This window comes from Protobothrops mucrosquamatus, unplaced genomic scaffold, assembly GCF_001527695.2.
Source record: "Protobothrops mucrosquamatus isolate PMUCROS unplaced genomic scaffold, P.Mucros_1.0 scaffold6158, whole genome shotgun sequence".
Classification (NCBI taxonomy): domain Eukaryota; kingdom Metazoa; phylum Chordata; class Lepidosauria; order Squamata; family Viperidae; genus Protobothrops; species Protobothrops mucrosquamatus.
The window spans coordinates 49117-73176 of NW_015391993.1; the positions used below are offsets into that span (position 1 = coordinate 49117).

At 46.2% G+C, this 24060-nt stretch overlaps 2 protein-coding genes across 2 annotated transcripts in view; both read left to right on the plus strand.

Moving 5' to 3' along the window:
• The window catches only part of SSMEM1 (serine rich single-pass membrane protein 1), a 2421-nt gene extending 1745 nt beyond the window's left edge, over nucleotides 1-676 (plus strand). The window contains exon 3 of the mRNA XM_015829454.1: nucleotides 255-676. Coding sequence (XP_015684940.1) covers nucleotides 255-676 — 422 coding nt within the window. The remainder of the gene's footprint in view (nucleotides 1-254) is intronic.
• A 2833-nt stretch (nucleotides 677-3509) lies between these two features.
• Nucleotides 3510-14192, plus strand: LOC107300114 (carboxypeptidase A2-like). The gene is made up of 11 exons (XM_015829457.1): nucleotides 3510-3574; nucleotides 4812-4893; nucleotides 6083-6217; nucleotides 7035-7133; nucleotides 7982-8083; nucleotides 8782-8883; nucleotides 9589-9699; nucleotides 10088-10178; nucleotides 11443-11642; nucleotides 12585-12669; nucleotides 14005-14192. The coding sequence occupies exons 1-11, from the start codon at nucleotides 3510-3512 to the stop codon at nucleotides 14190-14192; spliced, it is 1260 nt and encodes a 419-aa protein (XP_015684943.1).
• The last annotated feature ends 9868 nt before the right edge of the window (nucleotides 14193-24060 follow it).

A 24060-nucleotide genomic window follows, 5' to 3' on the forward strand; every position in this document is an offset into this window, starting at 1 on the left:
TATCTATCTATCTATCTATCTATCTATCTATCTATCTATCTATCTAAATTTGAATGGTCACTCAGTTGTGGTCGTACGTCAAGGTGCCAAGCGCCCAGAGGTTGATCGCATGATGAATCCTGCCACAGTTGTAAGTGTGTGCAAAGACTGAGCATAAGTCTCTTTTTTTCAGTGCCGTTGTAACTCCGGTCGTTAAGCGAATGGTCATAAGTTGAGGACCACCTGCAATTTGTCCCTTTCTCTCCTGCTTCTAGGGGGCCAAGGGTGCAGCTGCCAGTGTCACTGCAAGATCACCCTCTGTGGTCTGTTCAGGAAGATCCTTGGGGGGAAAGGAAACCCAGAGGCCGGGGACCCCCCAGTCTCACCCCCCATCAAAAAACGGCTGAAGAAGCGTCTCTCCTTGCTCAGCCAGCAGACTTTCTGCGACAGCGATTCCTCGGGCACGGGCAGCCCGGATTCCCAGTTATCCTCCTGGAAGTGGAGCCAGACGGGCGACAGCGTCAGCCAGGCCAGCCGGAAGAAGAAGAAGCAGCGGGCGGCCAAGACCCCCCGGGACCCCGAGTCCTCCTGGATGAGGCAACAGCCCTGCATGCGTTGCAAAGCGAAGCGGACGCGCGAATGGCTGGTGCAGCACTTCTACAACAAAGATTTACCCTTGCAAAGCACGAAAAACTGAGGCCCGGCCAAAGAGGCCTTTCGGGGATCCCCGTGCTGGCCAAGCCACTTTGGGGGGCACTTTTGGGTGGGCCGGTAAGCCTGCTGGGCCGGAGCCCCGGATGACTCGTATCAATAAAAGATAGAGATGCATTGTAAGTAATGGTGGTCTTTTTCACACAGCTGTAAAAGTGTGGATTGGTTGAAGTACATCAGGGTCCCCAAACATGGCAACTTTAAGACTTGTGGACTTCAACTCCCAGAATTCCCCAGCCAGACAGACAGGAAGATGGGAGGACTTCCAACTCCCATAATTCCCCAGCCAGCCATGCAGGAAAATATGAAGACTTCAACTCCCAGAATTCCTCAGCAAGCCAGACAGGAAGCTGTGGAGACTTCAAGTCCCAGAATGCCCTAGCCAGCCAGCCAGCCAGGAAGATGTGAGGACTTCAACTCCCAGAATTCCTCGGCAAGCTGGAGAGAAAGCTGTGAAGACTTCAACTCCCAGAATTCCCTAGCCAGCCAGGCAGGAAGATGTGAGAACTTCAACTCCCAGAATTCCTCAGCCAGCCAGCCAGCCAGGAAGATGTGAGGACTTCAACTCCCAGAATTCCCCTGTCTGGCTGAGGAATTCTGGGAGTTGAAGTCCACAAATCTTAAAGTTGCCAAGTTGGGAGACCTCTGATGTGTGTTATCTGACTTTACAATGGTCTAACAACACTGCTAGGTCATTAATCTTGCTAGTTTTGCGTCACACTCATTACTTGCAACACAAACATTTTGCTTTTAAAGGTGCTGGTAGGCTGCAAGACTCTGTACCCTGACCTTGAAGTATGTGTACGTGTGTCGTAGGTGTGTGAATTTGTGTGCCTGTGTGTGTGTCTGTGCGTTTACTACATTCAGCATGCAGTGTTATTTTTTTTTTCCAGCCAGATCCCCTCCCAAGGCCGGACAGGCTGTGAATTGTGACAGCTGTGCAGCATATGCATTAGGTTTAAGCTCCGTGTTTAGTTAAATATCCCAAAAACATTTTTTTATATAAACTTTATCATTGGAAAAGAATGGCAATACACTCCGACGTGTCTTGAGTTTCTTAGAAGTAGCACTGGGCATCGTCCCTTCCTTTAAAATATATATATATATATTTTAAAATTCTCAAGAAAAGGAAAATGGGCACACACTTGGAAGCAACAGGTTCAGGCCACAAATACATTTGAATTCTGAGTGTATGTGTGCTTTGTCAGTGCCTGCATTTGCACACTTTCCTGTGTCATGGCTTGTTAACTATGGTGGGTTTCTTCAAAATAGAAACCCTGTTTGTAAACCACAATAACTCTGGGGTCACTGAACCCCTTAAACCCAAACTGAATAAGCCACACTGTAATTTAATGTGATGCCTAAACCTTGCTAGCTTGTTCTTTCTATGGCAGCAGTTCTGCACCTCTGATCCTGATATATTTCATTTTGCAGTTGAAAGCAGCACATTTATTTGCTGAGATTCGGCACTGCGGTTCTGAACATTATTAACTGATACTTTAATTGGATTAAAAACAAAATAGGTAGAAATGTATAGTCACAATAACACAAGATCCTATTAGCAATCAATCCCAAAGGGATTTTGATCCGGCAGAAAGCCAGATCTTTTCAAAATGTAGTAAGGGAGAGGCTAAGCTCTAACACAGTGTTTCTCAAACTCAGCCACTTTAAGATGGGTGGACTTCAACTCCCAGAATTCCCCAGCCAGCCTGCTTTTAGACGGGTGGACTTCAACTCCCAGAATTCCCCAGCCAGCCTCTTTTAAGATGGGTGGACTTCAACTCCCAGAATTCCTCAGCCAGCATCCTTTAAGATGGGTGGACTTCAACGCCCAGAATTCCCCAGCCAGCATGCTTTAAGACAGGTGGAGTTCAACTCCCAGAATTCCCCAGCCGGCATCCTTTGAGATGGGTGGACTTCAACTCCCAGAATTCCCCAGCCGGCATCCTTTGAGATGGGTGGACTTCAACTCCCAGAATTCCCCAGCCAGCATCCTTTAAGCCATGTGGACTTCAACTCCCAGAATTCCTCAGCCAGCCTGCTTTTAGACGGGTGGACTTCAACTCCCAGAATTCCCCAGCCAGCCTCTTTTAAGATGGGTGGACTTCAACTCCCAGAATTCCTCAGCCAGCCTGCTTTTAGACGGGTGGACTTCAACTCCCAGAATTCCCCAGCCAGCATCCTTTAAGATGGGTGGACTTCAACTCCCAGAATTCCCCAGCCAGCATCCTTTAAGCCATGTGGACTTCAACTCCCAGAATTCTCCAGCCAGCCTGCTTTTAAACGGGTGGACTTCAACTCCCAGAATTCCCCAGTCGTCTGCCCCTCAAAGTTTTTGCCCACATTGAAAGAAGACAACAAGAAAGCTGACTCAGCTTTTATTTCACCCTTTTGTGAGGTTGGACCCACAACTCAACCTTCCCTTAAAGGTTGGACCCACAACTCAACCTTCCCTTAAAGGTTGGACCCACAACTCAACCTTCCCTTAAAAGTATGTGTTTCCCCCTGGAGGAGGGGGAAAAAGTTCTGAGTCACAATCCGCTCTTGCCGAACTAGCCTTGGGCAATTCGAGGACCGAGGATGGGGTGTGTGTGTGTGGCTACACGGGTGTTGCTAATCAAACAATTCTCCTAACCTTTCATTATCGCTCTTGCGTTGTTCTTGGCGAGAAGTCCTGCAAGGGCGTTGCTCCTACCTGGGAACCTGAGCAGATGCGGCCCTTTCAGAACATGACCTGGGAGTAGATTAGCGGGGACACGTTCCCAATAAATACTAGCCCACCTGGACCCTCCATTCTCCTGTTTCTGGAACTTTCCGCCATGAAGCTGATCCTGTGGTTGGGAGCTTTGCTTGGGGTCACCTGGAGCCTGGAAACCTTTGTAGGGTAAGCTGGCTTGTATGCTGGTCTGTGTCAGAATGCACCAATTGCCTAGTGCAGGGGTCTCCAAACGTGGCAACTTTTAAGACCGGTGGACTTCAACTCCCAGAATTCCCCAGCCAGCATAGCTGGCTGGGGAATTCTGGGAGTTGACGTCCACCAGTCTTAAAAGTTGCCACGTTTGAGAGACACCTGGTGTAGCGTGTTGGTGGGTTCTCGTTCCTGGATTTGTTGAAGTGAAAGCTCTGCGGAGGATGCTTTAATTTGGACGTCTGCAGGGAGCAAGGGGGTTGGGCTAGATGACCTCAAGGGACTCCTTCAAACTCTCCTAGGATTACCTGGTAGGTGCCGGCTGGATTCCTGCATTGTGCTAAGCGGTCATGTGGCCTGCTTGATTGTGGATTACCACAGTAGTGTGTTTCAGGCGTTCAGTAAAACACAAGACGACGGAATAAACAAGATTTGGAAGGGACCTTGGAGGTCTTCTAGTCCAACCCCTGCTCAGGCAGGAAACCCTATACACCATTTCAGACAAAGGGTTGTCCAGTCTCTTCTTGGAAACTTCCGGTTTCAGTAAACCTCGGTTTGATGGGATGTGCAATCCTTCGGCGAAGGTTTTGCGGCAGTCTGGGCTGTCCACCGGCTGCGTTCACAAATGTCCTCGGATTTTAGGAAGAAATCCATTTATTTCTGTTCTATTTATTCCTGTTTTCCAAAGCCCCTGAGGGCATGACAAGAAACAATGGAGAGACATTTATCAATTAACCAGTGGAACAACCTGCCTCCAGAATTCATGAATGCGCCAACACTGGAAGTCTTTAAGAAGAGACTGGACGGCCATTTGTCTGAAATGGTATAGGGTTTCCTGCCTGAGCAGGGGGTTGGGCTAGATGACCTCCAAGGTCCCTTCCAACTTTATTATTATTAACGATGGCAGCGATTCCCTTAACTGCAGCAAGGAAGGTTGTAAAATGGGAAAATAATTTAACAACTGTCTTGCTTACCAACAGAAGTGTTGACCTCAATTGCAGTCGTGAGTCGAGGACTGCCTGTAAGACCTCTGCAAATGCCCCCCCTCTTGTGTTCATGGTGTAATTATCCCCAAAACTGCCTCCACCGCCAGTTGGATTGACCTCCTAAAGGGCGACACCCGATGACGGGGGCAAATGAATACACAACGCCCAACAACGGGGCAAACTGGACGAACCACTAATCCCATTGCTTTGATTTTGGGCTCTTTCAGTGACCAGGTTCTCCACCTGAAGCCGTGCAACGAGGAGCAGGTGGATTTGCTGAAAGAATTGGGAGGCCTGAAACATCTCCAGGTGTGTGAATTAATAATAATAATAATAATAATAACAACAACAACTAGAAATAGAAAGACTGTGGTAAAGGCAAGCAAGGGTGGTACCAATAGTCATAGGCGCCTTGGGTGCAATCCCAAAACAGCTGGAGCACCCCTGGAACACCATCATCGGCATTGACAAATTCGCCATCAGTCAACTGCAAAAGGCGGCCTTACTAGGAACCGCTTCCATCCTGCCACGATATCTGTAATACATCCACATCTGCCTATCCAGGTCCTTGGTAAGGACTCGATAGGCAGACAAAAATGCCAAATCCAGTCTGAACATCTGGCTGACTGTGCGATGATCAATAATAATAATAATAAAGTTGGAAGGGACTTTGGAGGTCATCTAGTCCAACCCCCTGCTCAGGCAGGAATTTGCACAAGGGTAACAATTCCAGGACCAGGTAATCCTCCATCTTACTACCACTATTCAGCCCCCCATTTCTCTTGTTAAGCAAGACAACTTGTTAAGTGAGTTTTGCCCCATAAAACATATGAAGAATGGTTGCTGGAATTGGGTAGGTCTAGTTTAACGAAGAGAAGGACGAGGGGGGACAGGATAGCAGTGTTCTGATATCTCAGGGGCTGCCCCAAAGAAGAGGCAGTCAAGCTGTTCTCCAAAGCACCTGAAGGCAGGACAAGAAACAATGGATGGAAACCAATCAAGGAGAGAAGCAACCTGGAACTAAGGAGAAATTTCCTGACACTCTTCTTAAAAACTTCCAGTGTTGGAGCATCCACAGCTTCTGGAGGCAGGTTGTTCCACTGGTTAATTGTTCTCACTGTCAGGAAATTTCTCCTTAGTTCTAGGTTGCTTCTCTCCTTGATGAGTTTCTATCTGTGGCTTCTTGTCCTGCCTTCAGGTGCTTTGGAGAATAGCTTGACTCCCTCTTCTTTGGGGCAGCCCCTGAGAGATTGGAACCCTGCTATAATAATAATAATAATAATAATTTATGTCTCCCCTCGTCCTTCTCTCCATTAAACCAGACATCCCCAATTCCAGCAACTATTCTTCATATGTTTTAGCCTCCAGTCCTAAATGAACTGTTGTAAGTTGAGAAGGACTACCTGTACCCCTTTCCTTTACAAATGGGGATTTTTCTGTCATTTTTATACCATGCTTTTACCTTGCCTCCTTCACCGGCTTTACTCGTTCTTCTCAGCTGAATTTCTGGCGTTCTCCTTCGCACCCCGATGAACCCGTCGATCTCCAGGTGCCCTTTGCTGGTCTCCAGGCTGTTAAAGTCTTTCTGGAGTCACACCAGATTAAGTACTCCATCCTGATTGAAGATGTGCAGGTACGATGATAGAATGGGGGGGGGGAATCAATAAATGGGATTTGTTATATGGAAATATTCTCCCTGCATTGTATTTGGACCACATGTCCCATCGATCCCCTTCCTAAGAAACACAATAACAATCATGCTCGGTCTGGGCATTGGGTGGAGTATGGCAAGGGTGGGTTTATGTGTTGATTTGTGAGAGGTTTATTTGTGTTCCTCTGGATGAGGGTTCCTCGGTTTTAACAACTTGAAGATGGGTGGACTTCAACTCCCAGAATCCCCAGCCATCTTTAAGATGGATAGACTTCAACTCCCAGAATTCCCCAGCCATCTTTAAGATAGGTAGACTTCAACTCCCAGAATCCCCCAGCCATCTTTAAGTTAGATGGACTTACAGAATTCTCCAGCCAGCTTTAAAATAGGTGGACTTCAACTCCCAGAATCCCCCAGCCAGCTTTAAAATAGGTGGACTTCAACTCCCAGAATCCTCCAGCCAGTTTTAAGTTAGATGGACTCCCAGAATTCCCCAGCCAGCTTTAAAATAGGTGGACTTCAACTCCCAGAATTCCCTGGCCAGTTTTAAGATAGGTGGATTTCAGCATGGTTGGCTGGGGACTTCTGGGAGTTGAAGTCTACCCATCTTCAAGTGGTTAAAACTGAGGAACATTGCTCTGAAGAGTCAAGCTGGGGGACACAGCCTCCTTCCCACTAATGTTTTCCACAATCGCCACCGGTGAGAGTGTGTGGCCCGCACAACTTCACCCACAATCAGTGACGAACAACCTACTGCAAGCAAATCTGACTGTCTCCTTGTCCCCCGTTCTTGTTGCAGGCCCTGCTGGATGAAGAATCTCGAGAGATGCGCCTTAGCCGTCAACGGGAAGTTGGCCAGAAGAATTTCAACTACGGCGCTTACCATAACTTGGACACGGTGAGTCACTTGAGAATGCGTTGAACCTGGGTTTCTCACTGAGGTGGACCGTTCTATGGAGGCAGTCATAAGACAATTGGGGCCCGAATTTATATCCGTAAACAAGGTGGTTGTTAAGTGACCCACAACTGATTTTATGATTTTTTTGAGGGGGGGCAATGGTCGTTAAGAAAATCATTGCAGGTTGTTAAATGAATCAGCTGGTTGTTAAAAGCGAGCTTCATTGACTTTGCTGGTCAGAAGCCAGCTTGGAAAGTCACCAATAGCCGTCATGGGAAGATGCATCCAAATTTGGATCACGTAACTGTGGAGAGGCTGACGTGATTGCGTATCGTCTCAGGTGGACTTCAACTCCCATAATTCCCCAGCCAGCTTTAAGATTGGTGGACTTCAACTCCCATAATTCCCCAGCCAGCTTAAAAATAGGTGGACTTCAACTCCCAGAATTCCCCAGCAAGCTTTAAGATTGGTGGCTGGGGGATTCTGGGAGTTGCTCCCATCTTAAAGCATACTAGCTGGGGAATTCTGGGAGTTGAAGTCCACCCATCTAAAAACACGCTGTCTGGAGGATTCTGGGAGTTGAAGTCCACACATCTTAAATCAGGCTGGCTAGGGAATTCTGGGAGTTGCTCCCATCTTAAAGTATGCTGACTGGAGGATTCTGGGAGTTGAAGTCCTCCCATCTTAAACTTGCCAAGTTTGAGAAACCCTGGTCTAGACTAAAAAGGCAGCTTCTACATCAAACCTGTGAATTTAACTTTGTATGAGATGGTTTCATGTCAAGGGGTGTGTATCCTTTTCTGCCTGCCCCCAAATTCCACCTGTTTCCTCCTTTATGTCCTCCTTAGATTTACCGAGCGATGGACAGTATCGTGGCTGAGCACCCGCAGATCGTGAGCAAACTCAAGATTGGAGAGACCTATGAAAAACGGCCTCTGTTTGTCCTCAAGGTAACATTTTGGGCCTGTATCTTAAAATCCTGAGCCAAGAATTATTCCAAAATTTGGACCGAATTTTCGCCTGCCTTCCAGTGTTTTGGCAGAATGAATTGTGGTCCCTCTGATGCAGGAGTCTTCAAACCTGGCCCTTTTATGACTTGTGGACTTCAACTCCCAGAATTCCTCAGCCAGGCACACGTCATAAAAGGGTCAGGTTTGAAGAGCCCTGTCTTAAAGCTAACAAACAAAATGGAGGCTGGCTGAGGAATTCTGGGAGTTGAAGTCCACAAGTCATCAAAGGGCCAGGTTTGAAGACCCCTGTTTTAAATCTAACAAACAAAATGGAGGCTGGCTGAGGAATTCTGGGAGTTGAAGTCCACAAGTCATCAAAGGGCCAAGTTTGAAGACCCCTGTCTTAAATCTAACAAACAAAATGGAGGCTGGCTGAGGAATTCTGGGAGTTGAAGTCCACAAGTCATCAAAGGGCCAAGTTTGAAGACCCCTGCTCTAATGGGATACATTTAATCCAGTTTAGATTTAGATTTAGTTTTAGATTTTACTGATATTTTATTTGACGGTATCACCGTCACAGTGATACCAGTATTACAGTATTACAGTAATCACAGTATTACCGTTTTGTGGCGCCGCTTTGTTGCAATTTTTTTTGTTTAAAAAAGGATTATTTGTAAAGTCCACATTCTGTCCGACAGTTCAGCACCGGGGGAAACAAACGCCCTGCCATCTGGATTGATGCCGGCATTCACGCGCGAGAATGGGTGACCCAGGCCACGGCTCTTTGGACCGCTAAAAAGGTCAGTTGGTACGGAATGGCTACGGTGGGAGGGGGTTGTGTCTGGCCCCGCCCACTTTTGGGACTGGCCCCGGCCTCTCGGGTTAGGTGACAAAGGTCGCGAAAGGAGATCATGTGACCCCGGGACACTGCAAACCGTCATAAATATGAGTCAGTTGCCACGCGTCTGAATTTTGATCGCGTGACCCGGAGGATGCGGCAACGGTCATAAGTCATTTTTGTTCGGTGCCGTCGTAACTTTGAACGGTCCCTAAATGAACTGTTGAAAGTCGAGGAACACTTGGGTATCGGGGTGCAAAGAGGGGCTGATCAGCTACTTTGCTGAGATTGCAAAATCTCCCAGGTTGGTGTATACACCCACGACATTATTCCTCAAAGAAAGTGCAAAAATAAAGATGGAACAAAACTCGCTTTAGTGTACAAGGAAATGGGAGTATTTTGGGGGTGTAAAACAAGGCTTTCACCGGGCAAAGACATAGAGTTATGGGCACGGGTCTGACACCCCCCCCACAGAAATAAAGCCCTCACCCCTCCCAAGCTGGAGTGTGTATGAAAGTTGGGTGTGAACCCACAAAGGGTTTCTGAGAACGGTCGACAGCTGCAAAAGCATGCTTGCGAGGGAGATGGGGGACTTTTCCCCCAAAGAAAGTGGGGTCCCTGGAGTTGCGCCCCATGTTGAATTTTATTTTATTTTTTGCCTCCCCAGATCGCTTCTGACTTTGGGAAAGAACCCTCACTGACCTCCCTCCTCAACAAAATGGATATTTTCCTGCTGGTGGTTGCAAATCCCGACGGATACGTCTACTCTCACACCACAGTGAGTATCTGATCACCAGTTACAACGCGATGGCTCGTCTTTCAATCTAGATCAATATATGTCAATCTGGGGAAGTTTAAGAGGAGTGGACTTCAACTCCCAGGAATTCTGGGAGTTGAAGTCCACCCCTCTTAAAGTTCCCAAAGTTAACGAGCATCAATCTAGCGGGCTGAGGAATTCTGGGAGTTGAAGTCCACCCCTCTTAAAAGTTCCCAAGGTTAACGAGCGTCAATCTAGCGGGCTGAGGAATTCTGGGAGTTGAAGTCCACTCCTCTTAAAGTTCCCAAGATTAACGAGCATCAATCTAGAGTCTCTCAGTCTTTTTCAATGACGTTCATTCTTGGTTTGTTGTCGCTTCTAATGGCACCACTTTCTCTTCCGCATCCAGAATCGTATGTGGCGAAAAACCCGGTCCAGACGACCGGGCAGCCAGTGTGTTGGAGTTGATCCCAACCGAAACTGGGATGCGGGTTTTGGAGGTAAACGGGGCACCGCTTTCCCTGGAGCGAGTTCTTGAATTGGCTGGAGCTGGTATAGGTAGTCCTCGACTTACGACAGTTCACTTAGTGACCGTTTGAAGTAACAACGGCACTGAAAAAGAGCAACTTATGACAGTGTTCACACTTACGAGCATTCTGGTCACGCAATCAAAGTTCAGGCGCTCGGCAACTGACTCACATTTGTGACGGTTGTGGTGCCCCGGGGTCAAGGGATCCCCTTTTGTGAACTTCTGACAAGCAAAGTCAACAGGAAGCCACAAACAAGTGTGTTACTAAGTTTAACAACTGCGGTGATTCACTTAAGAACTGTGCCAAGAAAGATCGTAAAAATGGGACAAAACTCCATTAACAATCGTCTCACCTGGCAACAGAAATTTGGGGCCCAGTTGTGGCTGTACGTGGAGGACTACCTGTGTGGTGTGTGCTTTAATTGTCGTAGTGTAGTCCTCCATTTACTTAAAGCTGACCAGGTTGAAGAAGGCCAAACACATACGGATGCAAACAGTACTCTGTTGCCACCTGGTGGCAGAAAGCAAGCATTACAAGTCCACCTGTGCCAGAGAAATAGGGGGTAAAAAAATCAGAAAATACTCCATGAGGATGCTGTGATGGTCATAAATGGGAATATGGGTTGTAAGTCACTTTCTACGGTGCCGTTGTAATTTTGAACGGTCGCTAAATGAAGAGTTGTAAGTCGAGGATTACCTAGGAGGCAACTGGACTTCCTTGTTTTTCTTTGAAGACGTTTCCCTTCTCATCCAAGAAGTTTCTTCAGATCTGACTGGATGGTGGAGAGTGGGAGGATTTATACTCCTTGCAGACAGCTGGTCATTTGCATCCTTTTAGAGGGTCGTTGAAGCCACTTGGAGGTTTGTCTGTGTCCTCAGGGTCACCTGAGTGGTGCAAATGGGTGTTTCCAACCCTTTCAGCAGTTCCAAGAAGGCTCCACAGCCATTTGCACCACTCGGGTGACCCTAAGGACACAGGTAAATCCCCAAGTGGCCTCAACGACCCTCTAAAAGGATGCAAATGACCAGCTTTCTGCAAAGGAGTATAAATCCTTCCATTCCCCACCATCTAGTCAGAGCCGAAGAAGCTTCTTGGATGAGAAGCGAAACGTCTTCAAATAAAAAAGTCCAGTTGCCTCGTGAAAAAGCACCTTTGGGACGACTGAGAATCTCCACAGACATTTGGATTCTTGTTGTGTTTTGACCGGGTGCGTTTGCATTCCTCACCATGGCAGGACCCGGCGCCAGCAACGACCCCTGTTCCGATTCCTACCGTGGACCTAGCGCCAACTCGGAAGTCGAAGTTCGCTCCGTTGTGGATTTCGTCAAGAGGCACGGGAACGTCAAGGCCTTTATCAGCATCCACAGCTACTCCCAGCTTCTAATGTACCCCTACGGCTATAAATGCACCAAGCCTAAAGACGCGAAAGAACTGGTAAGGCTCCGGGTTCACGGGGCTGCGGCCCCCGTAGGTTGGCTTGCGGTTCGGCTGAGCGGCTGTTTCCGCAGGTCATCTGCATCCACACAAGTTAATTTTAATTAGGTTTTGCTTTTTTTCCCCGCTTAGTTTTTACACCCGTCCAGCCAGCCATCCTGTTGATTTTTTTTTAGTTCAGGGGTTACCAGATCTGTGCTGCCGAACGACAGATCACCACTAGATGGCACAAAAGAGATACGGGAAAAGAACTCTCTGCTGCCCCCTAATGATAGCACGAATTTTTGCCGTGCAGATTTGGTAGACTTAATATTATTGGCTAGGTCGCTAGGAGGTAGTCAAATATAGGTAGGTCCTTGACGTACAACCCCAATTGAGCCCCAACATTTCTGTGGCTAAGCAAGACAATTGTGAAGTGAGCTTTGCCCCATTTAATGACCTTTCTTGTCACAGTTGTTAAATGAATCCCTGCAGCTGTTAAGTGAGTAACCTATGACCAGTTTTCACACATACCTGCTGCAGCATCCCCCATGGTCATGTCCATCAAAATGTGAAGGCAAAGGCAACTGGCATGTACTTATGACGGTTGCAGTGTCCCGGATCGTCATTCGTGAGCTTCTCAGACAGTTTCCCACAAAGTCAACGGGGGAAGCCGGAATCACTTAACGACTGCATGATTCGCTTAACATGGGAAACACCACGGCTTGCACGATTCTGATCCTAGTGGACTAACAAAGTCCACGCATATAAAAAAAGTTTGTGTGTGTGTGTGTGTGTGTGTGTGTGTGTGAGAGAGAGAGAGAGAGAGAGAGAGAGAGAGAGAGAGAGAGAGATTCGGCTGCAGCGTCGTAGCCGCCATCTTGCCTTTTTTGACCCCCACGGTGTGTCGGTATCTCTGCTTCCAAGGGAATCCAAATGCTACAGTTCTTATTTTCTTCCCAGGATACGCTGGGAAAATCAGCCGCTAACGCCTTGACGTCGCTGTACGGCACCCAGTATAGAGTCGGGCCCATCTGCTCAGTCATTTGTAAGTTTGGGGACGTATTTCAGCATGGGACTCTTTTGGGATGGGGGGGGCTCAGAGGGGTCCAGGGCAGTGTTTCTCAACCTTGGCAGCTTGAAGAGGCATGGATTTCCCCTCCCAGAATTCCCCAGTCAGCATCCTGGGAGTTGAAGTCCACACACCTTAATGCCTGCTGAGGAATTCTGGGAGTGGAAGTCCACGCCTCTTCAGGCTGCCCTGGGTGCGAAACATAGGTCTGTGCAGATGAAGTCACAGCCCATTGCATTTTTAGAGGATTATGGACAGTGTAGTACCTTTAGAAGATACTCAGGCCTTGCCCTGTTGCAGGAAACTGTATATATAGAAGATGACAGATGGATAGATTGTATGTGTGTATACATATACACATACATACATATATACATATATACATATATATATATGTATATGAATGATAGGTAAATGGATGATAGATAGATAGATAGATAGATAGATAGATAGATAGATAGACAGATAGAGTGATATATACAAATTTTATTTATCTATCCCCTCTCTAATTATCTATCTATCTATCTATCTATCTATCTATCTATCTATCTATCTATCTATCTATCTATCTATCTATCTATCTATCCACCCATCCATCCATCCATCCATCCATCCATCCATCCAGCTATCCACCTATCCAGATATATATAAAATTTATCAGGATGGTATCTGTAATCCACAGGGCATCTACAGGATAACAAAATTTTAAAAAAAATTGGTCTGTTTAAATTGAACCGTTTTTTTCTCTCCCCCCTTCTTTTGAACCCCCTATTTAGACAACCTACCGTGCTTAACAGTCCAGGTCAAGACTTAGCAGATGCATTCCTACCACATACGAAGCTGGGTTAGTTTTAACCTGGATCGTTTGGGAGGTTCCCTATTCTTCTGGATGAATGTAGCCCGTTGGCATATAACCCAATAGATCCTCTAACATCCAGAACAAACATTAATTCAACCACTTTGTTAAGAAGGTTGTGCGAATGGAAACGCAGGGTGTAGAACCTCATGACCTTTATGCTGTCCAGGTGTTTTGGGACAGCCACAGTCTGCTCATCTGGAAGATGGTGCAGATGTTCTAGATTTGTCTTAAGATAGGGCTCTCCATAATTGGCCACTTTAAGACCTGTGGACCAACTTCCAGAATTCCTCAGCCAGCCATGTTGGCTGGGGAATTCTGGGAGTTGAAGTCCACAAGTCTTGAAGTTGCCAAGTTTGAAGACCCTGATCTAAGACTCCGATGCCCTTGCAGGGTAGAGATCCCAACCTACTGAGTTTGGTTAGACCCATGTTTTCCTGTGTTCTTCATTCCAGACCAGGCCAGTGGTGGAAGCATCGACTGGAGCTACGATTACGGGATCAAGTACTCCTTCGCCTTGGAGCTGAGAGACACGGGGCGCCACGGTTTCCTCCTGCCGGCCAAACAGATCATCCCCACCGCTCAGGAGACGTGGCTGGGGCTGAAAAAGATCATGGAGCACGTGCGTGATCACCCCTACTGAGAACGAAGAAGATCTGGGAGAAGACAGGATTTTGGCTTCATATTCTGATGCTAGCAAAAAGTCGATTACAGGAGCGACAGATCCCTTTAGATGCCCCCAAAAGGGGGAAAAAAATCAGATTTTAAATAATTACCAATCAGTTCAGATGATGGCCACTGGGGGCAGCAGAGGTGCAGAAATCTCTATGCAATTGCTGCCCCCTAGTGGTCACTAATTTTTTTGCGGCCCAGATCTGATATGCCTAACTTATTAAATACAGTACGATCCCATCATGGTGGCCTCTGGTGTGTTTGGATTACAATTCCCAGAATCCTTTAAAAGACAGGGAGGCATATTTAGCAGCAAGTTTCTTGCCTGAGTGGATTGGGACTACATTGCCCAGCATGCCCAGAATTCTGGGAGTTGGAGTCCCAGCTTGTCTGCAGGCCACTGAGCAAAAATGCTCTAGCCCAGAATCTCTAAACTCGGCAACTTTAGGATTTGTGGACTTCAACTCCCAGAACTCCCCAGCCAGCCATGTTGGCTGGTGAATTCTGGGAGTTGAAGTCCACATGTCTTAAAGTTGCCGAGTTTGGAGACCCCTGTTCTTGCATTAAGGCAGTGTTTCTCAACCTTGACAATTTTAAGGCATGTGGACTTCAACTCCCAGAATTCCACAGCCAGCAATGCTGGCTGTGGAATTCTGGGAGTTGAAGTCCACATGCCTTAAAATTGTCAAGGTTGAGAAACACTGCATTAAGGAATGAAGGCAAATATTGCCCAGATCTAAATCTTCCTCTTTTCGTTATAATTCTCCTGTGGCTTCTGAGACGAGGAGACATCCAAGATTTTGGATTAAACCTTCTTCAGATGGTTCTTCTGCAGTTTTCTCAATAAATCCTGATTCCAGTTGCCTTTTGGACTTTGTCATAGTTTTTCTTCACTCTGAGGCTCTGAATGAGGTGACTTGTGCTCTTACTTTGGGTATTCAGGCAGTCCTTGACTTACAATCACAGTCAAGCCCCAAGTTTCCATTGCTAACCGAGATGCTTGTTAAGTCAGTTTTGCCCCATTTTACAAACTTTCTTTACACAGTTGTTAAGTGAATCGCTGCAGCTCTTAAGTCCCCCGTGGACTTGGCTCGTCAGAAGGTTGAAAAAGGGGACCACAACTCAGAGAGCACCAAGGATTCAACCCTGAGCTGTAGAGATGGATGGATGGATTGATAAAATGTATATGCCACCCATCTCGTATCTGTGGGAAGTCGCCCCCCCCAAGAAAAAAATATTAAAAGGGCAGAATATTATATTTCCTCAAAGGATCTTAAAAGAGGTAGAAAAGCATGCCCAGTTTTTTTCTTAATAGCCCCAAGTCTCCCTCCACCAAGCAGAAACCAGCTCTGTAGAAATGCAGATGTAATAATCCATTCAGGAAGGTGAAGCCCTCCAGCTAGAACCTAGAAGATTAAGAAGACAAAGACACCTAAAATCTACATACCCCACCCAAACTCTAAGACAAGATATAATATTAACCCAACAATACCAAAAGGGCACACTCAGACTCAGGTCAAAGTACATGACACAGGAAATACAAAGCCTCAAACAGGAACAACTCCAAACACAAAAGCCCAACAAGGTATAAAAACCCACCACTCCCAGCTCCATGTGGTCAGTTGCCCCAGAGCCACGTTTCTGTCTGGCTCTGCTCTTCAATAAACTGCAACCTTCTTTCTAAAGCAGTCACCGTGTTGTTTATTCCCGGCTTGGACTGGACCCTGATTTAGACTTTTCCTTCAACATATCCAACAATGATCTTCTAGTGATTAGTTTTATTGGGGCTTGGTAAATTGAGGGAAGACAGTTGGTTTGATTACTTATAACCAAGTTATAAAGAAGGACTAAGGGAGACATAATATCTTCCAATATTTGGGGGTCAACCTCTTCTCCAAAGCACCTGAANCCAGCTCGCGGGACTGGCCTAAGGGATTTTAAAGGGGTTTTAATTACTTTTAAATTGGACGTATTTAAATATTTCTTTTTAATCGATTTTTAATTAGATGTATAACATGTTAGCATTTTATCTATTGTCAGCCGCCCTGAGTCCGCAAGGAGAAGGGCGGGATATAAATGTAATTAAATAAATAAATAAATAAATAAAATAGAGTCTCTCAGTCTTCTTCAATGACGTTCATTCTTGGTTTGTTGTCGCTTCTAATGGCACCACTTTCTCTTCCGCATCCAGAATCGTATGTGGCGAAAAACCCGGTCCAGACGACCGGGCAGCCAGTGTGTTGGAGTTGATCCCAACCGAAACTGGGATGCGGGTTTTGGAGGTAAACGGGGCACCGCTTTCCCTGGAGCGAGTTCTTGAATTGGCTGGACTGGTATAGGTAGTCCTCGACTTACGACAGTTCACTTAGTGACCGTTTGAAGTAACAACGGCACTGAAAAAGAGCAACTTATGACGGTGTTCACACTTACGAGCATTCTGGTCACGCGATCAAAGTTCAGACGCTCGGCAACTGACTCACATTTGTGACGGTTGCGGTGCCCCGGGGTCAAGGGATCCCCTTTTGCGAACTTCTGACAAGCAAAGTCAACAGGAACCACAAACAAGTGTGTTACTAAGTTTAACAACTGCGATGATTCACTTAAGAACTGTGCCAAGAAAGGTCGTAAAAATGGGACAAAACTCCATTAACAATCGCCTCACCTGGCAACAGAAATTTGGGGCCCAGTTGTGGCCGTACGTGGAGGACTACCTGTGTGGTGTGTGTTTTAATTGTCGTAGTGTAGTCCTCCACTTACTTAAAACTGACCAGGTTGAAGAAGGCCAAACACATACGGATGCAAACAGTACTCTGTTGCCACCTGGTGGCAGAAAGCAAGCATTACAAGTCCACCTGTGCCAGAGAAATAGGGGGAAAAATTCAAAAACTGCTCCATGAGGATGCTGTGATGGTCATAAGTGGGAATATGGGTTGTAAGTCACTTTCTACGGTGCCGTTGTAATTTTGAACAGTCGCTAAATGAAGAGTTGTAAGTCGAGGATTACCTAGGAGGGAACTGGACTTCCTTGTTTTTCTTTGAAGACGTTTCCCTTCTCATCCAAGAAGTTTCTTCAGATCTGACTGGATGGTGGAGAGTGGGAGGATTTATACTCCTTGCAGACAGCTGGTCATTTGCATCCTTTTAGAGGGTCATTGAAGCCACTTGGAGGTTTGTCTGTGTCGTCAGGGTCACCTGAGTGGTGCAAATGGGTGTCCCAACCCTTTCAGCAGTTCCAAGAAGGCTCCACAGCCATTTGCACCACTCGGGTGACCCTAAGGACACAGGTAAATCCCCAAGTGGCCTCAACGACCCTCTAAAAGGATGCAAATGACCAGCTGTCTGCAAGGAGTATAAATCCTTCCATTCCCCACCATCCAGTCAGAGCCGAAGAAGCTTCTTGGATGAGAAGCGAAACGTCTTCAAATAAAAAAGTCCAGTTGCCTCGTGAAAAAAGCACCTTTGGGACGACTGAGAACCTCCACAGACATTTGGATTCTTGTTGTGTTTTGACCGGGTGCGTTTGCATTTCCCACCATGGCAGGACCCGGCGCCAGCAGCGACCCCTGTTCCGATTCCTACCGTGGACCCAGCGCCAACTCGGAAGTCGAAGTTCGCTCCGTTGTGGATTTCGTGAAGAGGCACGGGAACGTCAAGGCGTTTATCAGCATCCACAGCTACTCCCAGCTTCTAATGTACCCCTACGGCTATAAATGCACCAAGCCTAAAGACGCGGAAGAACTGGTAAGGCTCCGGGTTCACGGGGCTGCGGCCCCCGTAGGTTGGCTTGCGGTTCGGCTGAGCGGCTGTTTCCACAGGTCATCTGCATCCACACAAGTTAATTTTAATTAGGTTTTGCTTTTTTTCCCCCGCTTAGTTTTTACACCCGTCCAGCCAGCCATCCTGTTGATTTTTTTTTAGTTCAGGGGTTACCAGATCTGTGCTGCCGAACGACAGATCACCACTAGATGGCACAAAAGAGATACGGGAAAAGAACTCTCTGCTGCCCCCTAATGATAGCACGAATTTTTGCCGTGCAGATTTGGTAGACTTAATATTATTGGCTAGGTCGCTAGGAGGTAGTCAAATATAGGTAGGTCCTTGACTTACAACCACAATTGAGCCCCAACATTTCTGTGACTAAGCAAGACAATTGTGAAGTGACCTTTGCCCCGTTTAATGACCTTTCTTGTCACAGTGGTTAAATGAATCACTGCAGCTGTTAAGTGAGTAACGTATGACCAGTTTTCACACATATACCTGCTTCAGCATCCCCCATGGTCATGTCCATCAAAATGTGAAGGATTGGCAACTGGCATGTACTTATGACGGTTGCAGTGTCCCAGATCGTCATTTGTGAACTTCCCAGCCAGTTTCCCACAAAGTCAACGGGGGAAGCCAGAATCACTTAACGACTGCATGATTCGCTTAACACGGGAAACACCACGGCTTGCACGATTCTGATCCTAGTGGACTAACAAAGTCCACGCATATAAAAAAATGTGTGTGTGTGTGTGTGTGTGTGTGAGAGAGAGAGAGAGAGAGAGAGAGAGAGAGAGATTCGGCTGCAGCATCGTAGCCGCCATCTTGCCTTTTTTGACCCCCATGGTGTGTCGGTATCTCTGCTTCCAAGGGAATCCAGATGCTACAGTTCTGATTTTTTTCCCAGGATACGCTGGGAAAATCAGCCGCTAACGCCTTGACGTCGCTGTACGGCACCCAGTATAGAGTCGGGCCCATCTGCTCGGTCATTTGTAAGTTTGGGGACGTATTTCAGCATGGTACTCTTTTGGGATGGGGGGGGGGACTCAGAGGGGTCCAGGGCAGTGTTTCTCAACCTTGGCAGCTTGAAGAGGCGTGGATTTCCCCTCCCAGAATTCCCCAGTCAGCATCCTGGGAGTTGAAGTCCACACACCTTAATGCCTGATGAGGAATTCTGGGAGTGGAAGTCCACGCCTCTTCAGGCTGCCCTGGGTGCGAAACATGGGTCTGTGCAGATGAAGTCCTCTTCCAGGAATTGAAGTCACAGCCCGTTGCGTTTTTAGAGGATTATGGACAGTGTAGTACCTTTAGAAGATACTCAGGCCTTGCCCTGTTGCAGGAAGTTGTATATATAGAAGATGACAGATGGATATATTTTATGTGTGTGTGTGTGTATACATACACACAGGCATACATATACATATATACATATATACATACACACACACACAAACATAGATAGATAGATGATAGATAGATAGATAGATAGATAGATAGATAGATAGATAGATAGATAGATAGATAGATGATAGATAGATAGATGATAGGTAAATGGATGGATCATGGATGGATATACAGCTGAATGATAGGTAAATAGATGGATGATAGATAGATAGATAGTGATATATACAAATTTTATCTCTGTATCTCTATCTCTATCTCTCTATCCATCTATCTATCCATCCACCCATCCACCCACCCACCCACCCACCCACCCACCTACCTACCTATCCACCTATCCAGATATATATAAAATTTATCAGGATGGTATCTACAGTCCACAGGATGTCTACAGGATAACGATTTTTTTAAAAAAATGGTCTGTTTAAATTGAACCCTTTTTTCTCTCTCCTTCCCCCCTTCTTTTGAACCCCCTAGTTAGACAACCTACCGTACTTAACAGTCCAGGTCAAGACTTAGCAGATGCATTCCTACCACATACGAAGCTGGGTTAGTTTTAACCTGGATCGTTTGGGAGGTTCCCTATTCTTCTGGATGAATGTAGCCCATTGGCATATAACCCAATAGATCCTCTAACATCCAGAACAAACATTAATTCAACCACCTTGTTAAGGAGGTTGTGCGAATGGAAATGCAGAGTGTAGAACCTCATGACCTTTATGCTGTCCAGGTGTTTGAGGACAGCCACAGTCTGCTCATCTGGAAGATGGTGCAGATGTTCTAGATTTGTCTAAGATAGGGCTCTCCATAATTGGCCACTTTAAGACCTGTGGACTTCAACTCCCAGAATTCCCCAGAAAGCCATTGAAGTTGCCAAGTTTGAAGACCCCTTGGTCTAAGACTCCGATGCCCTTGCAGGGTAGAGATCCCAACCTACTGAGTTTGGTTAGACCCATGTTTTCCTGTGGTCTTCATTCCAGACCAGGCAAGTGGTGGAAGCATCGACTGGAGCTACGATTACGGGATCAAGTACTCCTTCGCCTTGGAGCTGAGAGACACAGGGCGCCACGGTTTCCTCCTGCCGGCCAAACAGATCATCCCCACCGCTCAGGAGACGTGGCTGGGGCTGAAAAAGATCATGGAGCACGTGCGGGATCACCCCTACTGAGAACTAAGAAGATCTGGGAGAAGACAGGATTTTGGCTTCATATTCTGATGCTAGCAAAAAGTCGATTACAGGAGCGACAGATCCCTTTAGATGCCCCCAAAAGAGGGGAAAAAATCAGATTTTAAATAATCACCAATCAGTTAGTTCAGATAATGGCCACTGGGGGCAGCAGAGGTGCAGAAATCTCTATGCAGTTGCTGCCCCCTAGTGGTCACTAATTTTTTTGCGGCCCAGATCTGATATGCCTAACTTATTAAATACAGTACGATCCCATCATGGTGGCCTCTGGTGTGTTTGGATTACAATTCCCAGAATCCTTTAAACGACAGGGAGGCATATTTAGCAGCAAGCTTCTTGCCTGAGTGGATTGGGACTACATTGCCCAGCATGCCCAGAATTCTGGGAGTTGGAGTCCCAGCTTGTCTGCAGGCCACTGAGCAAAAATGCTCTAGCCCAGAATCTCCAAACTCGGCAACTTTAGGACTTGTGGACTTCAACTCCCAGAACTCCCCAGCCAGCCATGTTGGCTGGTGAATTCTGGGAGTTGAAGTCCACATGTCTTAATGTTGCCGAGTTTGGAGACCCCTGTTCTTGCATTAAGGAATGAAGGCAAATATTGCCCAGACCTAAATCTTCCTCTTTTCATTGTAATTCTCCTGTGGCTTCTGAGACGAGGAGACATCCAAGATTTTGGATTAAACCTTCTTCAGATGTTTCTTCGGCAGTTTTCTCAATAAATCCTGCTTCCAGTTGCCATTTGGACTTTGTCTTCGTTTTTCTTCACTCTGAGGCTCTGAATGAGGTGACTTGTGCTCTTACTTTGGGTATTCAGGCAGTCCTTGACTTACAATCACAGTCAAGCCCCAAGTTTCCATTGCTAACCGAGATGCTTGTTAAGTCAGTTTTGCCCCATTTTACAAACTTTCTTTACACAGTTGTTAAGTGAATCGCTGCAGCTCTTAAGTCCCCCGTGGACTTGGCTCGTCAGAAGGTTGAAAAAGGGGACCACAACTCAGAGAGCACCAAGGATTCAACCCTGAGCTGTAGAGATGGATGGATGGATTGATAAAATTTATATGCCACCCATCTCGTATCTGTGGGAAGTCGCCCCCCCCAGAGAAAAAAATATTAAAAGGGCAGAATATTATATTTCCTCAAAGGATCTTAAAAGAGGTAGAAAAGCATGCCCAGTTTTTTTCTTAATAGCCCCAAGTCTCCCTCCACCAAGCAGAAACCAGCTCTGTAGAAATGCAGATGTAATAATCCATTCAGGAAGGTGAAGCCCTCCAGCTAGAAGCTAGAAGATTAAGAAGACAAAGACACCTAAAATCTACATACCCCACCCAAACTCTAAGACAAGATATAATATTAACCCAACAATACCAAAAGGGCACACTCAGACTCAGGTCAAAGTACATGACACAGGAAATACAAAGCCTCAAACAGGAACAACTCCAAACACAAAAGCCCAAGAAGGTATAAAAACTCACCACTCCCAGCTCCATGTGGTCAGTTGCCCCAGAGCCACGTTTCTGTCTGGCTCTGCTCTTCAATAAACTGCAACCTTCTTTCTAAAGCAGTCACCGTGTTGTTTATTCCTGGCTTGGACTGGACCCTGATTTAGACTTTTCCTTCAACATATCCAACAATGATCTTCTAGTGATTAGTTTTATTGGGGCTTGGTAAATTGAGGGAAGACAGTTGGTTTGATTACTTATAACCAAGTTATAAAGAAGGACTAAGGGAGACATAATATCTTCCAATATTTGGGGGTCAACCTCTTCTCCAAAGCACCTGAAGGCAGGACAAGAAACAACAGATGGAAACTAACTGAGGAGAGAAGCAACCTGGAATTTTCAGTGCTGTTGTAACTTCGAACGGTTACTAAACAAACTTTTGTAAATCCAGGACTCCCTGTATTTATGGCCAAGTTTGAAGACCCCTGCTGTATTTGACTTGGCTGCACCCGAAGCTTAATGGAGGAAAGATTACAGAGGAAAACATCTCTTCATGTAGATCAGGGGTCTTCAAACGTGGCCCTTTTATGACTTGTGGACTTCAACTCCCAGAATTCCTCAGCCAGGCATGCTGGCTGAGGAATTCTGGCTGAGGAATTCTGGGAGTTGAATTTCTCATAAAAGGGCCAAGTTTGAAAACCCCTGATGTAGATACTCACTGATCGGGCTCACACATATCATTAACCCTAAAATATCAGAGACAGTTTTAATTTCTCCACTTCTGGATTTCTAGGCCCCGGAAATCATACATTTAAAAGCCTTTAGGACAGTGTCTACCAATTTCAACAACTTTAAGACGTGTGGACTTCGACTCCCAGAATTCCCCAGCCAAGTTGGCTGAGGAATTCTGGGAGTTGAAGTCCACACATGCTAAAACTGACTGAAACTTGAAAAAGGCTGCTTTAACAGGGATGCAAACAATACTGTAGTGCCACCTACTGTCCGAAAGCAAGCATTACGTCACTTGCGCCAGAAAAATAGGGGTGTGTGTGTGTGTGGTGTGTGTGTGTGTGTGTGTGTGTGTAATCAGCTCCAGGATGGATGTGCCCAACAGGAAACGGGCTGCTTCTGAGGAAAGGGAACTCTGGGAGTCGGAGTCCATCTGATGCTGGCTGAGGAATTCTGGGAGTTGAAGTCCAGACATTTTAAAATGGCAGAGACTGAAAAACCCGCTTTATAAGGTCAAATCCAAGGATGTTCGCAGTATGTGAAACACGCATAAAAAACAGGTGGATTGCATTGATTGCATAGTCATCACTGCCAATTTAAACTTTTTTGCCTACACTCTGTGCCCCCCCCACCTAGGACCAAATCCAGCCAGGTGTCACCTGGCAGATGGGCCCTTTATCTCTGCCCTATGCCAGTCCCATTTCCTGCTGGTTTACTCATCTGTAAAGCAAAGCTTCTTTTCTGCAGAAAAGAATTTTTTTTTTAAAAAAAGCGGAAGAATAGAATAACACAGCTGGAAGGGACCTTAGAGGTTTTCTAGTCCAGCCCCCTGCTTAAGCAGGAGACTCTATATACCACTTCAGACAAGCGGTAGTCCAATCTCTCTTGAAAATACGTTATATTGTTCTGCATGCGTTTTCATGCAGTACATTTCCAGCAAAGCCACCTGTCTCTGGATCATCCGCTTCCAAAGATAGATTTCATTCAGACACTGCTGATGTGGCAAAATTCGGTCTGGCCTGTGGCTTTGGAACATTTTAAAAATAACACACCCTGCCGGGTGATAAAAATGTCTGTGTACATTCACAAAGAGAGAGAGAAAGAAAGAGAAAGAAGAAAGAAAGAAAGAAAGAAAGAAAGAAAGAAAGAAAGAAAGAAAGAAAGGAAGGAAGGAAGGAAAGAAGGAAGGAAGGAAGGAAGGAAGGAAGGAAGGAAGGAAGGAAGGAAGGAAGGAAGGGAGAAAGAGAAACAGAGACAAAAAGAGAAAGAAAAAGAGAAAGAAAAGAGAAAAAGTAAAAGACAGAGTGAGAAAGAGAAATAGAGAG

Bases quoted from the DNA above. Each gene is read 5' to 3' on its own strand.
- LOC107300114 (XM_015829457.1), top strand. From the start codon at position 3,510: ATGAAGCTGATCCTGTGGTTGGGAGCTTTGCTTGGGGTCACCTGGAGC. The intron at 6,218-7,034 runs GTACGATGATAG...TTCTTGTTGCAG, and splicing joins TCCTGATTGAAGATGTGCAG to GCCCTGCTGGATGAAGAATC. The intron at 7,134-7,981 runs GTGAGTCACTTG...TGTCCTCCTTAG, and splicing joins CTTACCATAACTTGGACACG to ATTTACCGAGCGATGGACAG.